Genomic DNA, 24,519 nt, shown 5'->3' on the forward strand with positions numbered 1-24,519 from the left:
TAAAGCCAGCTGATGATCCACTGATCCTGGTGTCACCAGTTTTTGGGAGTCAACCATAGGATGACTTCATCCGACCTACTGAATTTATTAAGTTTTTAAGACTTAATTGTTCCCTTATTAAAATGTTGTATCAGACCAAAAGGCTCTGGGTGAAAACTGTGTTTATGTCACATGACTTAGTATAGTATAGTATATACAGTAGCATATCCTAAATTAGGATATGCTACTGTATATACTATACTATACAAAGTATATACAAAGTATATACTAATTAATACCTAATAGGTATTAATTTATTTCAATGTATTAAATTAGTATCAATTTTTTTTCATATTAAGTCTCTAAAATGTAAAAGCAAAAATATAATTTTTCATAATTTTCCCCAGAAAGGTTTTTTTTTTTTTTGCTTTAGAAGTCCAGTCCGGGTTTTCCGTTGATCCGCTGTGGCGCGGTAGTAAAACAAAAGACAGTCGGCCGTAGCTGAACCTTCATTATAGTGGATATTATTGTTGGAGGTTATTGTTTTCTCGTCGCATGAACGCGATTCCCTCAGTAGTGCCTACATTATTCAGAAGACCGTTCTTTGGACTGAAATGACATGAAAGGAGCCTGATACTGAACAGTGAGTAACGTTGTTGTGAAACGAGTTAGCCTCCGAGCTAGCAGCCTGACAGATCACGTTATAGCACTGTAACGACTACACCTAAACGTTTCCGGGTTTCTACGTTTTGCTTCATAAGTCAAGCAATACAGGGGATATTTCAGGTAATTTATTGTGAATTAAAAGCTCAAGGGTAACTTAGCAAACAGGCATGAATGTGAGGGACTGTGTGGCGCGGGCCGTCAAACACAATGAAGCCTGGATCACATCGCTACTCATGGCCCCCAACTGAAAATATTACATTAAAAATACAGTTTACCGTCATTTACCAAAGCTAAGCCCCGTACCTCCAACCACCTCCGTATGCTGTGCTTTAGAAACTACTTTAGCAGTGTTGGTTTCTGTTAAGAACTGTGTTTGTGAGGTTTACACCATGTTCTTGGGGTTTTAGAAGCATTTACCATGGTAACTTCGTTTCTGCTGTAGTTGCTACAGTAAACCTGTGGTGAGTTTGCACTAGCCACTGCTGTCATTACCAAAATAAATACCATTTCATTAATTTAGCACTTTACTGAAGTAGAATAACTGCTAGGACCTGTGGTATTTGTGAAAAGCGTGTACTTAACTGTATTGAATGTGCATTTGCTGTGTACTTTAAATGGTAAAAGTAGCCTATATTTTAAAAAAGTGTGCTTCAGATAAACTTAATTGCAAGTAATGTGCTATTAAGTGTCTCAAAACATTACATTCAGTTTGCATGCAAATTCATTTTTTTGTAACTATATTATTTCCATTATACATCATATGTGACCCTGGACCACAAAACCAGTCATAAGGGTCAATTTTTTGAAATTGAGATTTAGGGCTATGCATCATCTTAAAGCTGAATAAATAGGTTAAGCTTTCCATTGATGTATGGGTTTTTTTTTTAGGATTGGACAATATTTGGCCGAGATACAACTATCTGGAATCTGGGGGTGCAAACAAATCTAAATATTGAGAAAATCGCCTTTAAAGTTGTCCAAATTAAGTCCTTAGCAATGCATATTACTAATCAAAAATGAAGTTTTGATATATTTACAGTATTAAATTGAATGGAACATGATCTTTCATGGAACATGATCTTTACTTAATATCCTAATGATTTTTGGCATAAAAAGAAAAATCTATAATGTTGACCCATACAATGTGTTGTTGGCTATTGCTACAAATATACCCATTCTAAGACTGTAACTTGTTTTATTTAGCGGGATGCATGATATTGACTAACTGTTTCATTGCAGGGTTGATGTTTGCGGTCCAAGCGTCCTGTTTTTGTGGGAGCCGCAGAGCCTCGGTGCGGGGCTAGAGGACCATGTTCCGTCCTGGAGGAGACTTCCAGACGTCGGCTCGAAGGATGGGAACGTCCCTGCTCTTCCAGCTGTCGGTTCATGAGCGAGAGTTGGACCTCGTGTTTCTTGACCACAGCTATGCCAAGCCCTGGAATGCCCACCCGGATGCCAGCAGCGCGCGGCCCACCCGCATGCTGTTCGTCACCCCACGGCGGCAGCCGGAGCCCTCTGTGTGAGTGAAGAACTTGTAACTGACATCTGTTTCACAAGTTATCTTTCACACCTGGTATCAACAACTCCAGCATCTCAAGTATGTCTTCTGGAGCTCAAATGTGTCTCTGTTAATGGATCAGATTGCCTAAAACAAATTTCACAACACCTGTTTGCAACTATGACATCAGCTGTTTATCATTTCGATTTGAGTTTTTATTTTTTAGGGCCCTATAAATTCTCAAATTCAGGTTTTTGTATTTTAATTTTTTGAACATTTACATTTATGCATTTAGCAGACGCTTTTATCCAAAGCGACTTACATTGCATTCAAGTTACAGTTTTTACATTTTTATCAGCTCGAGTTAAAATTTACTTCGGGTGCAACAGATCGTAGATGATCCGTACGGACCAGTCCCCACTGTTTGGCACGCATGTGATTCACGGATTAACTGTTTGACTAACCGACAAAATACCGGAAGTGGCATATTTCACGGACGAGAATCCATAAAACACATTATTAGACTGTTTTCCAAGGCTTCATGATATATATTTTATTTCATGAAGCTATGCCAAGCCCTGGAATGCCCACTGTTTTATTTATTTCATGAAAATAAAATGCATAATTAAGCATAATTGTGAATTCACAAACGCTACGATTTAAATAATTATATGCAATGCAGTTCTAATACAGTTTATGTGCTTTATTTACATGCGTGTAGGTTAAGCACGTGCGTCTCACAGCGGCTCCGTTCACAGTAGCTCCACAGAAACTGTTATCATTTACATGTGTTGAGCGTCTCAAACTCATCTCTGCATGTTGTTGTGAGTTTGGGTTTATTATAATGCTCATCTGGGAACACAACGTGCGCCATTTCATCAGATTTGTAAGGTAAATCGTTTATAAATCTACACAAACAGGAGAATACATCACGGTTTAATTTTTACATTTCTGCACCTGAATACTGCTGTTACTGTCTTTATTTACAATTTTATGTTATATGCTGTTCATCTATGCTTGTAATTTGTGTAATTGTTCTTGTTTTATTACTGACAGTAGTTAAGCTAGTAGTTTCTGCTGGGGTACAGATGTACTTAAAGTAAGCTTTTAATAATTAATGAAAAGCAAACTTTTATTTGCTGATCCGATCCGTGACTCAATATCCGATCTAGTATGATCCGAACCATGAGTTTTGTGATCCGTTGCACCACTAACATTTACTAATCAAGCATGTCTAATTAATCTAAATCATGAAACTTGTACAATCTAACAATTTATTAAAAGTTTATAAAAAGTTAAATTTTTTGGACCATATGCTATGTTATGTTTTTTCAGTATTATCTCTGTATAATTTCCATATTGTTTTTCCCCAAATTCTGTTTTCTGTTTTTTTTACATTTCAGTGGTTTAGTTATTTTTTTTAATAATCAAAAGACATATCTATTCTAACTGAATTCCTGCAGTTGTATCATTTCAATCATTTAGTATATTTTTTTACAATAATAGACCTTAATAGGGTGTATTTAAATTTGTTTTTTTAATTATTGTGTATAAATTTATCTAAAACGTTTGTAATCAAAAGAAGGCATAATATTAACAATTTGTGAATGAATGAAAGGTTTTTTTAAGTGTAATGATATTAAATTGTATTTGTTGGTAAACAAGGTGTTGCACAACAGCGGATGTGCTGAAATCATAGGGCCTTAGACATTTTAAAGCTAGTTATCTATTTATCAGTAAACGCATATAAAGTCATAATACAGTATATAATGGGTTGAGATGTTATCTGCTACAGTGATTCGGACATTTCCATCGACGTAGAGACGGTCACACCCAATCCAATGCCTCTCTATGACAATCAGAAAGCCCGCAGTGTGATGAACGAGTGTGAACGTCACGTTCTGTTTGCCCGAACCATCGCTGATGGACCACCTCCTCCCGATGATTGGGAAGAACACATCAACAAGTAAGAAAAGCTGCTGACGGGTCACTACAAGATTGCCGATATATGAGAACGAGGGAGTTTGTATCAAAATATGGTTTTCGTCTTACTTCAGAGATGTCTTGTTTGTGATCAACTTTTCTTCAATCTGTTTTAGGGCTGGCTGGTCATTGGCTCAGAACAAGCTCTTCAATAAAGTACTGAAAGCACTGCAGGCAGAAAGACTCAGCAGACTGGCCAATGAGGGTGTGAGTTTTCAAAACTGGGTTTAACTTGCATGCTCTGTTTTGTTCAGTTAAATGCAAGAGCTGCTGTTTATCAAAGGAGCTTGACAGTATTTGTTCACTGGTTGTAATAGTGGTGGTCTTAGAGTGCATACTAGAAGTCTGTTCAGGTCCTAAGATGTGTACCTGGTCAAACCTAATGTGCGTAAATTATTTTTTTAAACAAAAGAAAAACCCAGCCCGAGTTGATAAAATATGAAACCTTTTTTGAAGGTAAAATTCATTCTCTAATCCTCCTTTTTACCACTTTAGGTTTGGTAATTTACAGATTTGCAGACAGCAGAAAATAATTAGGCTATAGTCATATTTTTTTATTAATAAATTATTTTTACAAATTTGGGTCTTCTTAAGACCTCTATTTGGTAAAACCACATTTATTTAAAATTACTGAGGCTCGATCACAATATATTTTTGCGTATCATACAATATTGATGATATTTATCATGATGTTCATTAATGGGGAGGAAATGCTTTCCACTTGTTTATTAGACATTGACAATGAATTTAAACATAACTTGTTTTTTTTACAATTAAACTATTTTAATTTATGGCCCCATGAAATCTGTTTTATTTTCTTCTAAATTCTTCGGTTTCCATTTTATTTTTCTAGGTTCTGTGTTTTATAATTTATTACTAATTTATCAAAGATGTCTAATGAAATGAAATAATTCAACTTTAACAATTTAATCAATCTTTTAAATTTTAAATTTTAATCAAATGGAAGTATAACAATTAATTTGGATGAAAATGCATGATTATTCCTTAAAAATAATATTATTATTTTGAGAAGTACATTTTAGTGTATTGTTGTAAAATCTCTGTCATAATTTCTTCAAGTTAAACCCAACTTTGACGTGTTCTGATGAAGGTCTTTCCGTTTTAATATATGTTTATATTTGATTATGGTTTTTCTAAAATAAAACAGTAAAAAGCTTGTGACTCTCAGAGCATCTCTGGAGATGAAGTTCATGTCCTGATATATTGAGATGCAGACGCTGAAAACACTTTCAGTGTCACATGTGTTTGAGTTTGTGTGTCAGACGAAACTATGCCCTTCATTCACACAGAGACACACAGATCATGCAGACTTAATAGTGACATGCACATACTGGCTGCTGTTGCCTTTATTCTGCTGTGTGATACTGTTAAATCTCCAGAACTTATCATCATTATCAATATAAATTTGATCAAGATCGCAAAATGATATTGTTTATCATCCAGCCCTACTAATATCAGTATCAGTTTAATGTCAACAACAAAAGATATGAGATCCATTGTTCCCTTTTAAAAGTTGATAATCCTATTTGTTTACCTATGCATGATTATTTGGATTTTTTTGGATGTTTTTGTCCCTGCTGTCAGAACAGACCTGCCATAAAACCAAATGAGGAACATGATACAGTATAGATGGTTGTTCTAATGCAGACGTGCTCTCTCTCACTCACTCTCTGTGTCTCTGCTCTTCACAGGCCTGCAATGAACCTGTCTTACGCAGGATAGCAGTGGATAAATGTGCTCGTAAGGTCCGCCATGCTCTGGCTAGCATCAACTGGGACATAAAGCTGACACATTGGCTTCACAGCACACTTGTGGAGTCTTTAAGTCTTGCTATGCTGGCGGCTTACCTTGATGTACTGCAGACACTCAAAAGCAAGGTGGGATGCTTTATTAATATATTACCACTGTTTGCATAGAGTCCATAGCAGGAGGTTACAGAAGACTGTTTTTATTCTTCTCTTGTGACATGTCCACATTTACCCTTTTAGGTACCATCCCTGATCGAAAGGATGTTGATGTCATCCTCAGTAAAAACAGGAGCGGCTGGGGCTGAGGCTCTTTCTCTGCTCCTTAAGCGGCCCTGGGACCCTGCTGTGGGTGTGCTGTCACACAACAAACCAGTATGTACTGCACTTTATTTTGATGCTTTATTTCCTCTGATCCCTGTACTGTATTATACTACTACATGCCATCTATCGTCTAAATGGAAGTCCATACCTTTTTTGCAAATAAAAGGTGCAATATCTTTTCGTTTAATTGTAAAAATGTTGCCTTTCAGTTTGTGGGTCATGTGTTTTTGCTCTGAATGAATACTTACTGGACTGAAGTAACTGAGATTTACTTAATTATCCGTACATCATTTCTTTAGAAAAATGTTAAATTATGAGTATCAAATATAACTCATCTCTCAGCCATCATTGTATTGGTTTGCATTATTTGTTTTACCCCACAATACAAAAAACTGCAGAGCTTTGATTATAAAACCAAACATTTAAATATCATCTTAAGACATTTTATTGGGAGATACAGAGTGACAACTGAAATTTATATGCATTTGATGTAAGTGGCTTGCTGTACTGTTATATAAACATCCCACTGATTTGCATTACAAGCTACCAGAATTGAATCTCACTTTTTGGCCATAAATATCAGCATATGCACCAAATTGTTTGTTTGTGGTAGTATTTATGTAATATAAAAGACTTCAACTGGAAACATCTGCTGTCTGAATCTAATCTGAGTGTTCGTGTTTATTTTTTCAGAGTAAACTCCCTGGATCCCCCCTGATCCTGATAGCCCCTTCAGGACCAACAAACCCCGCCTTCTCTACCTCTCGACGAATGAGATTCTGGCAATCTCAGCTCTCCTGTCTAGGGAAGGTATGCAGAATCACAGGCAAATACAGCTGTCACAAACACTTTGATTTTGTGTTCATCATAATTTCTGATTTAGGCTTGGTTTCATTTAGATTAGCATAATTTGTCAAAAAAATATTGTATTAATGTTATCATTCTTTCATTCATAGAGTCCTTTTAGGTTCTGATTCAAATAAAACCAGTTCAGTGTTTTGGTGATTTAGGTCATTCCCATTAACGTTCATGTGGGCAGTGGAGCCAACATCGGAATCACGCAGTGTTTAGAGCACATGATCGGCACAGTCAGAGGAAAAGTTATTGAGGTACAAAACTACACACAGGACCAGCTAGCCAATTACACTTTTGCTTTTCAGAAAAAATATATGGTAACACTTTATTTTAAGGTGTCCTTGTTACACGTTACATGCGCTTACTATTATAATAACAATAAATTATGCATATTTACAAGCAAGTAACTCTAAACCAAATCCTAACCCTGACCATATAGTAAGAACATGTAGTTAATTAATATTACTCGGTACTTAAATGTATAAATACACTGTGACAGGGACACTTTAAAATTAAGTTTAACCAAGTATATAAAATTAAGTTTATACCAGCAATGTGGTTTTTCTGTATTTTCTGATCTCAGACATATATATATTGTTTAAAATTTTGTATATCATTCATAAATCCTGCATTTATTATCATTAGACAGTTTTTTAAGAAGGTCTCACCAGCATATTTGAATTGTAAATGATACAAAAAGGAAAAATTATCAATTTACAATTCCTTTTGTAGTTTCTCTATATATTTTTAAAACTCTGCACAGATTTGTTTATTATTTGTCATTGTGTTGAGTGATGACATGGCAAATAATAAATCAATCATGAGGTGTATTTAAAGATTTGTTTATTTTTGCTCTAGGTTCACAGTCACTTTCCTCACAAGCCGATCATCTTGGTGGGCTGGAATGTGGGGTCATTGATCTCTTGTCATGTAAGTCTCTCTTAACATTAGTTTTCTGATTTGCCGTCTATGATCGGCTGTAAACTGATGAATTCATAGAGCTCTGTGTTTGCGTCCAGGTGTCCCTTATGGAGTATGTGACTGCTGTTGTGTGTTTGGGTTTCCCTCTCCAAACCGTCAGTGGGCCCCGAGGGGTAAGAGGAAACACAGTTCATAGTTGCTCACTGCTTTTTGCCATGATGAGCAGCATGAAAACATTTAGCAGATACATTTAACATTGCTGGCTGAAGTATAAAGTTTGTATTGTGTTTGTCAGGATGTTGATGATCCGCTGTTGGACATGAAGACTCCAGTGCTGTTTGTGGTCGGTCAGAACGCTCTTCAGTGCAGTCCTGAGAACATGGAGGAGTTCAGGGAGAAGATTCAGGCTGATAACAGCATGGTAGTTGTTGGAGGGTCAGATGACAACTTGAGGTTTGTGTCTTCAAACATGTGTGTTTAGACATGTCTGTTTAGACTGGTTGAAAGCATTCGGCTTTGTTTACAGGATCAACTCCACTAAGATGAAGACAGAAGGCCTGACGCAGACCATGGTAGATCGCTGCATTCAAGTCAGTACTTCTCACTTCTCTTCGCCACATTTAAAAGCATAGTATTCAGATCAGTTAAGCATGAGTTCACGTGCCATTCAGAGTGAAAATAAAGGCCAGAACCAGCTAAAGTCTAATTTTAGTGAAAGTGAATTTTAAAAGTTCGCTCTGATGCGTGCTCGGGCTTGTGTGCCCTCTATATTCTTTAGCAACAATCTTTTTTTCCCTTTGTTTTCAGGATGAGATAGTTGATTTTCTGACAGGAGTTTTGACCCGTACTGAGAGCCATGGCCACGGCTCTGGTGAAACTCGAGATTTGGATGCAGAGAAGAAGAAGAAACCACGTCGTGAGCTTCCCTTTGACCTTGAGAGGTCACGACCCTCTTCACCTGCTGTGAGGGTACCTATCTCCCCATCTGGGTCAGAAGTAAGAATACTATTTTGAAAACAAATGCTGAATACACCATGAGATATGTGTAAGCTTTGTTAGCTTTATCTTCAACTACATAGAAAACTTCTATTATGTTCTATTCGGCTTTATTTTTCCCAAATTCCATTTTTTTTTTTTCCCTGAATTCCTTTTTTTTTTTTTTTCTGTACTTTGGCAAAGTACTGCAGAACAGAGATGCACTCTTTAAATAAAGACATTGAGGAACAAAATGTGATTATTCCTTAAGTAATAAAAATAATAATGATTATTATTAGATTATTTATTTTGATAAAAGTGTACAGCTCTACTTTTTATTTTATTCATCCAAAATTCTGCAAACTGTGGTATGCAGTGAGAATTCAGTGTTTCTCCACATCACGGAATTCATAGGGCCCTAAAAACTCTAGTAACCACATAGTAACCTGCCTAAAACCAATCAGAACATGTTGTTTTAGTTAATATAAAGAGGCAGTGGATCATGTGAAGTAATTCAGACCTCAATGATGTTTCCCCTGCAGGATATGTCCAGTGTCTGCAGCAGTCCTACAGCCAGTCCCAAACCCAAGATGGTCGGGCTTTCTCCAGCTCAGAAATCCAGTCTCATTACTGCCACACAGCTGCTGAAGACCCACATGCAGCGCTCAGGAACTGTGCTCACACACAAGCAAGCACAAGGTGTGTAAACACAGATTCAGCCCCAGAACCCCACACACAGGATGCATTTTTGTATGTGCTGTAATTTGTGGTGCTAAGGTTGTTTTGCCTGGTGGGATACAAATGCACGAAATATATGACTGGCAACCTTATACAATATACATTGTTCATAACAAAACCAGTAGTAATGTGTCTCTTGTCCCCTGCCTTTAACTCTATTTTTGTTTTTGAACACGAGAGTGTGTCCTGTGTGTATCTGCATTACTGTTACCCCTGATTGGCCTTTTTTAACCCTGAGCTGTTTTGCCGATGCTTGTGCATGTTAAGGGCTACGCAGTTTACAGTTGAAAAGCTAACGTTAACCCTCTGGGATTTACAGTTACGTCTTCCCTGTATTGAGGAGAGTCTCAAATCCCATCAAGCAGTAATGTTATGTGTGATTGCTGTCTTTTCTATCCCCTCTACTTTCCTTCTTCACTCTCTCCATCTTTGTCTTCCGTTCGCTACAGCTCAGTTCGCTGCTTTTATGAAACATAATATGCTGGTGAGGAAAAGCATTCCTCCTGGCAGCCCATCATGTCTCTTTGGTGAGTATCTCTCCCTCTCTTTTTCCTTCTGTCTTCCATCAGTCTGCCCCTTTCATCTGTCCTTCTCTACTAAAAATTGTTTGTCTTGTCTGTGTCACATACGTCACTTTTACTTTTTCACCAGCTTGTGTTTGCTAAAGACACTAGCAATAGTGACGCCACTTTTACTGTTTCACCAGCTTGTGTTTGCTAAAGACACTAGCAATAGTGAATGCTTAAAGTAATGACTGCTTGAAAACTTACATTCTTCTTGGCAGAATGCATCTTAAATCAGTGGGAGAGGGTTAAAAAAAAAAAAAAAACTATTTTCTTTTTCTCATGTTTTTTGTTATTTTCCCTAACAGAACAGGTGCATTGTTTGGTTTTTGACCCTTCAAAACATTTAAAAGTATTATTTGACTGATAAATCGCATAGGCCTATTTTGTTTTTTTTTAATAATTAAGCTTGACATTAAGCATTCTTATGTCGTTAAATTTGTCATTTGAGTATAAAACATACATTTTCAATTTAAATTGAGTTATAAATATAATTATTTATTGTAGTTATACAAAACATAGTATAGTGTTTACAGAGTATATGTAGTCGATTTTGTGAGCATGTCACATTTAGTTTTCGTTAGATTTTTCTTTTAAAATTAAATAAACAAAATAATAGTGTGATTATTTAAAAAAAAATTGTTAAATGTTTATATTAAATACAAATACAATTATTTTATAGTAAACTTAAAAATAAAATGCTAATATTTACTTATTTTTATATATGAATTTTCATATTCAAACGTACATTTTACATTTTTTAATTAGAGTTAAGTTTAATCAGTCAATTAGTAGAAGACATTTGGGCTGTTACTAAATAAATCAGTATCAACAAAATCCATCTTTGCAATGCAGCGGAAACACAGAAGCTGCATCTGAAGTGGAATAGATATATTTACCCACTGTTAGTGCAGCTTTGAGGGACGTGGAATGCTTTAACCTGCAGTTACAAATGAATAAGTAATGTTTTGATACATAAAACATTGAATACTGTCATTTGAAATTATTTGAAATATAAAAAAAATACTGTAAATGTAAAGTTAAAACCGCCAGCAGGTGGCGTCATGTCACTGTTAATAAGCAAGTCGTTGCGATTGAACAGCATCATTTAAACGGTTGATTCATTCAGGAACGAAACACCGTCATGTTGCTCAGAGATGCAAAACTGTGCTGTTGCTGTGTTTGGAATTATTTCTGTTGGCGAAAGAGCAAAAACAGGCAATATGGTGTCTAAAATGTAAGTCTCTTAATATTAACTTCGTTTATTGAACTGTTGTATAAAATCACACTTGAAATCATGCTGATTTGGAGAGGAAAAAAAGAAAAGAAAATGGCGCTCGATCTTCATGTTATATTGTTTAACTTATATGAAATGAGAGATACATTTTCTGGCCCCATATCTTGAATTTTCTGATCATTCTTTATGCATTTTAATACTGAATCATACAGTGAAAGAACGCACTCGTACGTGTGCTAGTCTAACCTACTAGACTTCTTTACGTAATCGTAATGTATGCGTGCACTCCGTTGGTGTGTTTTGTTTGATTCTTGCAATATAATCGATAATGTCAAATCGCACATCGTTCAAATAACAATTACGTTATTATCGCAAACGATATATATCGCACAGCTCTATAACAAAGGCTATATCACAAATAAAGGCAGTTATTATTGTTTTTGGTATTGACATTTTCAAGTTACTTGTCCGATTGGGCAAGTAAATTTCTCTTTCACTTGCCCGTCCAAAACATTCACTTGTCCCGGACAAGCGTTAATGTCGAGCCCTGGGAGTGTCTCTTTAAACTAAGTGCAAATAGCCTGCCTTATTAGCAGAAGCTATTTACACTTACTCCACCCACCGATGAGTGATTGGGGCTGGTCAACACTACAAAAGACTATTATTTAACAACGGCTCCAGTGGCGTAAGTGGTAAAGCGCATACTCGCAGTCTTTTTGACGTGATCGACCAGAGTTCGAATCCGCCTTTCCTTTTTTTTGGAAACTTTTATCAAATGTCACATCACTTCAGAAAGGCATTTATTATCAAAAAATGAAGGAAATAATCAAAAAGGTAGAAAATAAAGTAGGGATGCTCCGATCGATCGGCCAGAGATCGGTATCGGCCGATATTCACATTTTATGACTCGATCGGTACTCATACTTTTGGCCGATCTCATGTACCGATCACAATTTGATGACGTCAACGTGTGGCGGCGTATATGATGCATGGGGACATATGCTGCAGTCATCACCAGTGTGGAAATCCTATGACATTTCAAGAAACAATGAAAAATTTGCAATATGTCGTGTATGTTTTGCATTATGATACTATGAATGTATGCTTCATTTTTAACAGCAGATTCAGTGACGTTAGAGATCACTGCACGCGTCTGCGGAGCGCAGGCTTTGGCACGAGCACCGGAGCTGATCACGGCCGCTCTATGAACCTTTATTAATAAAACAAAATATTTTCTTTGGCCATATTAGCCTACTCAATAGCATTAACAGAGGCTTTACTCCTTTTAAACTTTATCTGGAATGTCACCGTTTCTGTCACTGCAACTTCCCGATCAGGTGAACTAGGGATGGCCTAAAATTCATATTGCGATATACATTGCAGCCTCTTGCGATAACGATATATATTGCGATATATAAATTATAGTAGAACCATTTCAGAACAGGTTACATAGACCCTTAGGAAAACCAAACTGCTAAATGTATTTTTTTTTTTAAGAAATAAAGAAATGTTGTATGTCGTTTTGATAACATTTATTGTGCAAAAGCAAAACTGTAATTATACAACACAATGTTGCAGATAAATAAAAGAAAATATTTCCTTCTAAAAGGCACTACACTTAAGTCCTTGGTTCTTAAATGCCACCCAAGTTGCAGGGAACAAAAAAACTGGTGTCTTTTTAGTTAAGGAACATACACTGTACTGAAAATACTTCCAGTATTAATTAGGCAAAGAAAATTATTTTGTGTAATGCACAGATACTTTAAATAAAAACATATTTCAAACCTGCAGCCTAAGGTAACGCATTTGGTTTTAAACATTGTGTTGTCCTAATGAAATTAAAACTGGTGTCTTGTTAATAAAGGAACGGACACTGAATTAGGGATATACTTCCAGTATTAGGCATGGCTATTTTAAATAAAGGAAAATTCTTAAGTCCTTACACAAGTAAACAGTTATGGCCCTGGTAATTTCAATAATGAATAATGAATAATAAAGATAATGACTTTCAAACGAAAGTGACTGAACCAATCATGTTTTTATTAATATAAGTAGCCTACATATACATATAATTTTATATAATATAGAAGTAACGTTAGGCTATTTTTATACTTCAAACTGAAGTTAATGAACCAAAAAAAAAAAAAAAACAAGATGCTGCAGCCAATGAGCAGCCGGCGGGGGCTGGTTGCCAGGCTGCAGGATGACTCACCCTCGCTCCACGGACAGTTTTTTTATGTTTTATCAGACAATAACTATTTAAGATTTTGCTTCAGTATAATTTTCGGGACAATTAGAGCGGGATTCGGGACAGCAGCTTAGATTTCGGGACTGTCCCGAATTTTTCGGGACGTCTGGTCACCCTATGCACCAGTCTTTTTCACGAGCTCCTCTGTTTCGCTGACGCTTTCAGCCATGTTTATTCAAGATGACGAATATGATGATGCGTTGCAGCCGGCTGCAGGTCGTTGCTCTAAATTTCGCGGGTAGATTGCGTCATCAACATGCATTATCGCGATAGTGCAATAGAATTAAAATCTCTATCGTAGGCCAATTTTGTATCGTTTATATCGCATATCGTTTATATCGCCCATTACTAAGGTGAACACACACACACACAAATTAAATCGTCTGCCTAATGAAAAAATGTAGTTAATATTGCATCATTTATGATTTATTTTATATAAGCTGTTAGATCTTCTAGCGTGCATTGTAACCTGCATAAAATATATGTGATGGTCCATCCATGCAAAGGATCCTGTGTGAATTGGATTTTTTTTTTTTTTTTGCGTCATTTGAATTTGCAGCACGAGACACAACAGACCCGCTAGATTTAAATCAGCACAGCCAGCGAAGGTCCGAACTCAACTGTTTTGAATGAGTGCACCTTTCTTTTCTGTTCATTGTATGTTGAGGGAATGCAGACGATCCTCTCGTTGATAGGCGAGGAGCGGATCCAGCGAGAGCTTAATGGAGCGACGCGGAATTAAAAAGTTTTTCATGAGTCACAGCAGTAGAGGCGGCGCAACTATAACGACACGTGAAATATCCCACCCACTCTAAAGCGGTACTAAACTGCAGTGGAAATACAACCCGAGCCGAATTGAGCCGTTACGTGCTGTTCTGAACCGAGCCGAGTCGTACCACACAGTGGAAAAGCGCCATTTAATACTGATTCACTTCTGCAAATAAGGCCAGATACTTTTCATACTAAAATTGTGAACTTAAAGGGATAGTTCCCTCAAAAATGAAAATTCTGTCATTTACTCACCATCAAGTAGTTCCAAACCTGTATGAATGTCTTTGTTCTGCTGAACACAAAGGAAGATATTCTGAAGAATGTGGGAAACAGAGCAGTTCTGGGGTACCATTGACTTCCATAGTGTTTTTATTTTTGGTTACTAACTTTCTTCAAAATATCTTTCTTTCTGTTCGGCACAACAAATACATTCATACAGGTTTAGAACTACTTGAGGGTGAGTAAATGATGACAGAATTTTCATTTTTTGGTAAACTATCCCTTCAATGCTCCAATGAACTATGCACCCCTGTTGTTAAGCAATCTCGAGTGCATTTTCATGTTTTGCAATAGAGTTCAGAAAGCATCTTTCACACAAACCAAACACTGATGTTGAAATTACTTTGCAAACTAAATGTGCATTGAAAGAATCTTAATCTGTACCCACAGACCTCTGCGGTATTTCAGATTGCCTGTATTGGCACCTTCTGAACCCTTAGTGAGCTTGAGACTTGGTGCTTAACCCTTCAGCATCATGTGTTTCAGTGCCGGTGCCCAGTGAGCAGGTGGAGGGTTTGGATCGAGACGACCTGAGGCTCCACCTCAAGAGAAGACAGACTCCTAGTCCCACTCTCACCAAAGCCTCCAAAAGAGCCAAGATCAAAGTCACCATAGTCTCCCACGGAGATGCGGCGGGAAACACGGCTGGATCCACTTCTCAGGAAGGTAATGAAAACAAAGGCCTCATTCAGCCCACTGAGCCTCTGAGGCGTATTGATGCATTTGGGCAGAATGAGAAAATGATTTATGCATTTATGCAGTGTTCAGTCAGATTGATGACTTTATAGTTCACCCAAAAATGGAAAGTCATTTACTGTAAAAAAGAAAAGAAAAAAATTAATTGGCTTCCGTCAACTGTTTTGTTACCCACATTCTTCAAAATATCTTCAGAAATGCATACAGGTTTGGTGCAAATTAAGGGAGAGTAAATGTTGACGATTTTCATTTTTGCGTGAACTATGCCTTTCAGGCCTGTTGTTAAGCAATTTCTTTAATTATGTTTGCTTGTACAAGCTAGACTTAGACAGGTCAGATCCACACAGCATACACTACATGTGATCTCCTTTATGAGACAATGTCTCACTACTGTTTACAACTAGTTTCCTGTACTACTTTTTTTTTTTTTTTTTTTAAGGTACTACAGTCAGGTCCATAAATATTGGGACATCGACACAATTCTAACATTTTTGGCTCTATACACCACCACAATGGATTTCAAATTAAACGAGCAAGATGTGCTTTAACTGCAGACTGTCAGCTTTAATTTGAGGGTATTTACATCCAAATCAGGTGAACGGTGTAGGAATTACAACAGTTTGCATATGTGCCTCCCACTTGTTAAGGGACCGAAAGTAATGGGACAATTGGCTTCTCAGCTGTTCCATGGCCAGGTGTGTGTTATTCCCTCATTATCCCAATTACAGTGAGCAGATAAAAGGTCCAGAGTTCATTTCTTCAGAGTTCAACCTTGCTTTACTGACAAGATACGCATGACAATCACAGTTTTTGCCTAATCGCGATTGCAATTTCATTTTGATTAATCGAGCAGCCCTGTTCTCAGGTACCGAAATTTCATTTCATTTCATTTGAATCGGTACTCTGGGGTAGTGCTGATGTAATTCGGTCATGCCCTTAAAAGTACCGAGTTATATGCCCGTATTATGTTTTATGCCCATGGTACCCATAGTATTTTTTTAAATTTTCATCATCATTACTCCATTCTTCAGTGTCACATGATCCTTCAGAAGTCATAATAATATGCTGATTTGCTTGTCAAAAAACATTTCTGTTTATCATGCATGTTGAAAACAGTTGTTTTTTGGAAACCATGAATTTTTCAGGATTCTTTGAATGAAAAAAAAAAAAAACAGCATTTATTTGAAATGGAAATCTTTTGTAACATTATAAATGCCTTTACTGTTACCTTTGGCAATCCTTAGTAAATAAAAGTATTACTTAAAAAAAAAAAACTTGCGAAGAACATAAAATTTGGAAAATGTGTCTCAGACGGTCTTGCTGTGCCTCCAGGTGTTTACATTTGTATTGGTGTTTTCTGTGCAGTGGGTTTGTCAGGAAAGCCCCTCGGACTGACAGTGGGTCAGACGGTATCGGGGGCCAAAGAGTTGTCGGAGCTTCTCAGTGCACAAAGGTAACTTTGTCTTTTCACACCAGACTGTACAAGAGAAACAAAGACTCTTAAGGCTCTTTACACCAACACAAATGCACAAAAATGTAGTCGAAATTCGCATACGGTTTGTCTGTTCAGGCAAATGTGTTACAAAATAGAATGAAAATGCAGATTCCTTCTGACAATAAGTGGCACTTACAGAAAAGCAGAAATACCCAGGTTAATCAAAATAGGATTTTCATGCTTTTTTTGCATGATTTCTGTCGGTCTGAACACTGCATTAACAGCAGTTCACTCGAATTAAAATGGTTCTCACCAAATTTTCCCACGGAACTTTCATGATGGTGTGAACAGGATTTTAATCTTGAGGAAATGACCAGTGCTGTTTGTATTCCTGTGTACTGATGATCTTGCTCTACATCGCCTAATTGTAAGATTTTGATAGCTGTTTTTATTGTGACATTTGTGTGATATATGCGATGTCATGCCATATGTGACCCTGGACCACAAAACCAGTCTTAAGTCGCTGGGGTATATTTGTAGCAATACCCAACAATATATTGTATGTGTCAAAATTATCCATTTTTCTTTTATGCCAAAAATCATTAGGATATTAAGTACAGATCATGTTCCATGAAGATATTTTGTAAATTTCCTGCTGTAAATATATCAAAGTGTAATTTCTGATTAGTAATATGCATTGCTAAGGACATAATTTGGACAACTTTAAAGGCAATTTTCTCAATATTTAGATTTTTGATTCCAGATTTTCAAATAGTTGTATCTCGGCCAAATATTGTCCTCCTAACACACCATACATCAATGGAAAGCTTATTTATTAAATTAAAAAATGACCTTTATAACTGGTTTTGTGGTCCAGGGTCACATATTGGATCAGATCATGTTCCAGCACTTAAATCCATTACCCTGCATCTGCACTGTATTTTGTAATTTCCACTTATACATATAATCTATGTATAAACTTCTAGAAAAAACAAAATTGTCTTGTGCTCTCAGGTCAGGTTTGGTAGACGTGTCTGGAGCTTTGGGTTCCAGTGAAGGGCCGTTTCACAGCCTGCAGGGGAGCATGATGTCCGGTTCTTCCTCTCCTGTCCAGGCTCAGGCCCCTGCCACTGCACAAGGTGCCGCCACCATTACATTCTGCCAACAAGATCATTTGAAAGCTCTTTGTTTCAATCAGTGTTCATTTCGTTTATTAAAATTATGATAAAAATAGGTTCCTTGATTACCTAGATGAGGCAACACTCTAACTATATCAACATGCAGTATTGTGGATGGAAAAAAGACAAGACTAACCTAGTTTAAAAAATAAAAACCATTCTCAACAAACAATTTGAAATAAAAAAACAAAAGCAAGGCTCTGAGTTTTATTGCTTGGGGTTGCCAGATGTCAGGAGTTTAAATCCATTTATCTTTTCTCTAAAAAGGACACTTTCTGCCTTGTTTTACCTAATCCTGGCTACCATGCGCCATGCTAATTATATAATAGTATGATAATAGAATAGATACTATTATGAATAAGCAAGTCAAATAAGCCATGAGTGGACATCCACAAAATTTGCTCAAATTTGCCCATTAAATTTCACAGAGTAAAAATGAAAAGTAAATGTGACTGCACTTTAAAGGAATAGTTCATGCAAAAATGAAAAAATTGCTGTTTCTTCATGGGAACAAATTTGGAGAAATTTAGCATTCCATCACTTGCTCATCATTGGATCCTCTGCAGTGAATGGGTGCCGTCAGAATGAGTCCAAACACCAACAAAATTGACATCTTGTGAAACAAAAAGCTGTGTTTCTAAGAAACAAATCCATCATTTTTACTTCAAATCATCACTTCTGTCCAAAATATATTCTGTAATCCATAATAACGCTTCCTCCAGTGAAAAAAGTCCTTCCGCTCTTGTCCTCTCACATCAAAATCCACCAAAATATTTGTTTATAATGGTTTCGGACTTTTTATAACTTGTAAATGGTGCTTGATTCATGCTTATTTCTCTCCTGATTCAGACGTTTTTCACTGGAGAAAGCAATATTATGCATAGAGAACTTGTATTTTACTTGAAGCAATGGTTGGAAAGAAAAAAAAAAAAAAAGAAAAAACTTGATGGATTCTTTTTTACAAACATGCAGCTTTTCGCTTCACTAGATATTAACTAATGGACTGTAGTGGTGTGGATTATTGTGATGTTTTCATCAGCTGTTTGGACTCTCATTCTGACGGCACCCATTCACTGCAGAGCATCCAGTGGTGAGAAAGTGATGCAATGCTGCATTAACACTAAATTTAAAACTTTCTGACTCTTTGTGTGTGTGTGTGTTTAGCTTCCTCTGCCAGTAGTCTGCTGCAGGGCCTCAGCCTCAGTCTGCAGGAGATCAACACTAAATCACCAGGCGTCCCCTCCACCACACAGGTGCCGGCCGTCACACAGCATACTGCTTAAAAACACATCTCTGGCTAATACCTGTATTGCTTCCTTTATAATAAACTTGATGTGTAATTCCCACTGAGCCGCTCCCGTCTGTGTGTGGTGTTGTTCAGGTGTCCGGAGGGAAGCCGCAGTGTCAGGGGCAGGTGTTGAGCTCGGGTGGCAGCGGCACACTCGTGCGGACGGTGCCGGTCGTGTCGACAGGAGCTGGGATAACCAAAACCACAGCCATCCACCAGCTCCTTACCAACGGCGGCCTGGCCAAACTAGCCAGTAGTCTGCCAGGACTGGCCCATGTCTCCAGTCAGAGCACGGGTACGTCTTCGTCGCCGCTGATGACACAGCGATCCAAACAGAGGCGTCCGCGATGAGTAGGGACACTAGAGTAGCTGTAAGGTCAAAGGTCGAGTCCATGAGAAACATGTAAATATGTACCATAAACGTTTGTGTAGATTTGTACTGTTTTTAAATGCACGTAAAGAGCTTTATTGGGTGATCTTCTACAATATTTGGTTGGTTCAGCTTACAAACTAATGTACTTTTTACACAAGTTGTTCATTTTAGGGGTCGACCTTTTACTCAAACGGCTGTTATGTCCAGAGGACCAGAATATTTATATGGCAGTGCTGTAAAAATGACTCTTGATCAATTCCCACATCAGCAGCTTCACTTGTGCTTAATGTGACCACCTCGCTGTTGTATGTTCCATTTTTCTGTTTGCTTCTGTTCTCGGTTTTATTTGTTTACCTGTTTTTTGTTGTTGTTGGATGAGGAGTATGTCAATCATAAGGCTTGCTCTACTCACAAAGACATTCATTAAATCCCCAACAGCAAACCATTTTTCTTTGTCATTATTATTGTTTTCTTTTTTCATCTCCTAACTGCATGCACAAGTGTTCTTTATTTTTGCAGCAGTTTACATTATGTAAATACAGTTCAAATAAATAACAAAACCAAAAAACTAATTATGGATTATTAATATATAGTTGTTTGGTCAAATGCAATACTAAGTGTTGGACTGTATACGTTATGTACTTTTATGTTAGGTAGCGTATACTCTGCAGCAAACAGAATTGATCTAATTGACAAGATTTTTTTGGTTCACATTGCAAACTAAATGGTATTTAGATGACCAGCATTATTATAGCATATAGCATGTTTAACAGTGATAGTATCATTTATGTAGTATATAATAGTATAGTGTTACTGTTCATACGCTCATTAAGCAACTCCCAGTTGACACCTCATCACAAAGCAGTCTCATCCCACAAACGTGGGATGATTATTGTTCACAAAATGGATTATGCACATGAAAAAAACTGGGATCAAATACTGGAATGTGTTGGACTAAACGCTTCAAAATAATTAAATCAGCAGGGATTCATTTTTATTAGGTAAGTCTTTTAATATTGGTGGAGCTAAAACTAAAAAGTATGAACCGAATGGCCTGTTTTGCTCTTTCATAGGAGATAAAAGTGCATATAAATTATGAAATGCCTCTAAAAGAAGATAAACAAAATTGTTAGTTTCTGTTGTTATAGTTAACTGTATTTTTTACTATAGGCTTTATAGGAGGTGAATTAAAAAAAATAATTCTGATTTTATCACCTTTGTCGCTCTTATGAGTTGCATTCACCTGCTTCATGTAGACAAATATTAATTTATTCACTACTTGTTTATGGTGAATGTGCTTTATCACATTACAAGTTAGACAAAACATTACACTTTAAATATGAGTATGGTGAATTCTCACTGTCAATTATATTCTAATTCTATTTTATCTTTTTTTTGAATTATAAAATATGACCCTCTAACATTAGCATTCTCTATTGTATTTCTATTCCATCTACTTTTCATTTATTATTAAAAAAAAAAGGCTAACCGAAACTTTTCACAGCACTTCCATATTATTGCTCATTTGTTGGTTTTGATTGCTTCCATTGTCATTATTTGAAGTCACTTTGGATAAACCGCTTATAAATCGTGATGTTTTTTGAAAATGTAAAGGAAGTTAGTAAGGGTTGTGTTTAGGGGTAGGGTTATTGGTTTGCACAGCATGAAACTCAGGTTTCACAGGTCAGGGTTTAGATTAAACCAGGATTAGGCCACAGTTCAATTAGGATATTTAAGTCATTTTTATAAACGTGCCTTAGAAAACAACAACAACAATAAACATTACTGGTGTGGTGTCCATCTTGAGATATTTTAAGATCAGTCAGTGCAAGGTTCTTTCAGTTGAAACGACTCCAGGGACCAGGTTTAATCCTTGTCTGTGAAACCGATGATTATGTCTATAGAAAGTCCCCATAAAACAGAAATATGTGTGTATTGTGTGCAGGACTGAAAGCTCCCACCACTATCACGGTGACTTTGCGCGGACAGCCCAGCAGAATTCCCGCTCACAGCGCACCAGACCACCAGGTGAGTGCCCCGCCGTCGGCACACACACACACACACACACACACACATACGCTAGGCTTCTGTGAATGTGGGGACTTTCCATAGACTTCTATTATTTTTATACTGACCAAACTATATTTTTATCCCCTAATCCAACCTTAACCCTAAACCTACCCCATACAGAAAACCTGTTTGAATTCTTACACTTTCAGATAAACATCATTTACTATTTATAATATATATATATATATATATATTTTTTTTTTTTTTTCCCCTTGTAGGGACCGCATATCACACAATATCAAAAATGTCAGGTTTTACTATCCTTGTGGGTCCCCACAATGTAGCATAAACAAGTACACACAGACACACGTTTGTTTTTGTGAAAAGTGGGGACATCCCTTAGGCGTAATGGTTTTTATACTGTACAAACTGTATGTGCTATTGCCCTACACCTAAACTTAGCCCTCACAGGAAACTTTCTCCAAAAAAAACCTCACTCTGTATGATTTATAAGCGTTTTGAAAAGTGGGGACATGGGCCAATGTCCTAACTCACCTTCTCCTTGTAATACCTGTCATACCCATGTCATTATACAAATGTATTTCCTCATTTGTCACAAAAACGCACACATACACACACAGCAGAGCCAAACAGAACAGCAGGTCGCTTCACCGTGGCTTTAGGCCTCCCTCTGCTTTGACTCACGCTCGACAAATTAGAGGAGCTCATCAAAGTCATTTAGGATTTTCATTAGCATTGATTAGTCCGTTTAGGGGAGTTTATCCTTTTTTTCCCTGTCAGATGATGTTTACTCGCTCTGCAGTGTGTAGTCAGAGCGGTTGCTGTAGTAACCGTCTCACTGACCATGCAGAGAGATGAGGTGTAATTATTAGCTTAATCACTCTAAAGAGCATAATTATATGCTTGTCATTTTTGTTTTGGATCAGCTTAGGTATTCATAGTGGTTTGGTTCATTAAGAATGCTTGTGAGTTATAAAAATACTACGACTGCACTGACCACAGCGTAACTTTAGTTCAGTAAACTCTGTAGAGATGTATTTTAGAGGTATTACAGGAATAACAGCCACTGTTGAATGAATGAATGTCATATTTCACCAAAATAATCATTTTGTTGAAATCCAAAATTTATTACTAAATTCACATCACTGTATTGTTTTAGTTTTGAGGGTTTATTTGTAATTATCTTTATAATTTCACAATTATTGTTATATGGGTCACCCAATGTGATTCTCATTAATATGTATTATTATTATTACAAATCATGTAAAAAATGTAATGATTTATATTAAACAAATACATCTGTTGTCTTTGTGCACTCATCCAGAGTACTGTATTATATCGTTATGGTCATGTGATCAATCAATATTTTATCTTGCAGTGACCAGAAACTCTGAAATGGGCATCATTCACACTTCCAATGATCATCCAAAAGATGAACCGAGAGGAATCAAACACAGAAACCCAGGTTGAAGACTAAAAAGACTGCCTTACACCTTGCAAGAGCGCCATCTATTGACACTTTCTTGCACACATGGACTGAAAACTTGACTTATTCATTTGTCTGTTTTTTTTTAAATTAATATTATTTCCCTTATTCTTTTAACATCATGGGCAATTGTCCTAATCATATTTGTTTGATTTTGGCAGAAAGGTTTGTTGTTAAACGTTTTGCACAGAACCTCAGCAGAACCTGTGCTTTATTTCCTCACAGCCATAAAGAGCATGAGAGAAATGGATCATTAACTGTCAAAATACTGATAATAAATTCAAGACGTTTAGAAGATGACATGAGTTTTTTCATAGATTTATATATATATATATTTTTTTCATATTTTGAATGTCATGCATCGATGCATCAATCTTTCCTCACGACATCAGGATGTAGCTGTCTTTCAAATAGCTGTTATGATTGTGCCAATGGGGATAATAATGCGTCTCCTAATTAAGACTCCCTCGTGGCCCAGTTGAAAGCTTCATTCGTAGGGTGTTGCTGGGGTGTTCTGGATGAACATCGTCCCTGCATCGTCCATATTGCCTGTTCCTTCCATCTCGTTTCTTCAGTCCACAATTTCCCGTGGGCACGCTACTATTAAAACCACTTGTCCTGGTTTTCCATCATGTCCCGCTTAACTAAATTGAAAGGTTGTGATATAATGGTGCCATTGTTTAATTTCCAGTCTCAATACAGTATGCCTAGAGGGCTCGGGAGAGGGAGGGGGGGAGGGGGATTCCTGGATGATCAGGACACAAAAATGCAATGTTCCTCTTCTGAGAATCATAAATCCAGGTTGACATCCAGGAGTGAGGTCTTTTAAGATTATTTCCAGGATTGTGTACATCAAAATTGATTATACTTTCTAAAGAATTCCCAGTCGTGTTTCCAGTGAAGGATTTGCATAATGAAATTTGTTGTGCGACACAAAGATGGTTTTAATCTCAGAAACGCTGCAGTTCTTCTATAATCTGTTGGCCAGAGACTAACAGAGCTTTCTAGACATGAGATTCCCACCTGAAGGATAAAGATGAAACTTAAGTCAATCAAATCTTGAGGTGCAAAACCTTGACAGATAGTGGATGAGAAATTTAAAAATCTTTCAGAACAGAACTAATTCCCTTGCTTTAACCTCTGATTCATATCAAACAGGATATACACACTTGACTATAATCACAAAAAAATAACATGTTTATATCAAGTTAGGTTGTTGTCTAAACATT

The 24,519-nt window shown here is 36.8% G+C and overlaps 1 protein-coding gene across 4 annotated transcripts; it reads left to right on the plus strand.

The window, feature by feature from the left end:
* Nucleotides 1-418: 418 nt before the first annotated feature.
* LOC306849167 (KAT8 regulatory NSL complex subunit 3-like) lies at nt 419-23,956 on the plus strand. 4 transcript variants are annotated; one of them, XM_079384020.1, is made up of 22 exons: nt 425-622; nt 1,885-2,164; nt 3,939-4,109; nt 4,243-4,333; nt 5,839-6,024; nt 6,136-6,267; nt 6,910-7,026; nt 7,227-7,325; nt 7,930-8,001; nt 8,091-8,165; nt 8,288-8,445; nt 8,519-8,582; nt 8,800-8,988; nt 9,510-9,666; nt 10,155-10,232; nt 15,290-15,469; nt 16,865-16,952; nt 17,949-18,073; nt 19,277-19,365; nt 19,494-19,695; nt 21,719-21,801; nt 23,183-23,956. In XM_079384020.1, exons 2-22 carry the CDS (start codon nt 1,956-1,958, stop codon nt 23,183-23,185), a joined length of 2,568 nt encoding a protein of 855 aa, XP_079240146.1. In that variant the 5' UTR covers nt 425-622; nt 1,885-1,955; the 3' UTR covers nt 23,186-23,956. The 4 variants fall into 4 exon arrangements, with proteins under 4 accessions (XP_079240147.1, XP_079240146.1, XP_079240148.1 ...); XM_079384022.1 differs by having other exon boundaries at nt 436-622; nt 1,885-2,242; XM_079384021.1 differs by lacking the exon at nt 10,155-10,232 and having other exon boundaries at nt 419-622.
* The last annotated feature ends 563 nt before the right edge of the window (nt 23,957-24,519 follow it).

This window comes from Barbus barbus (assembly GCF_936440315.1).
Source record: "Barbus barbus genome assembly, chromosome: 29".
Classification (NCBI taxonomy): domain Eukaryota; kingdom Metazoa; phylum Chordata; class Actinopteri; order Cypriniformes; family Cyprinidae; genus Barbus; species Barbus barbus.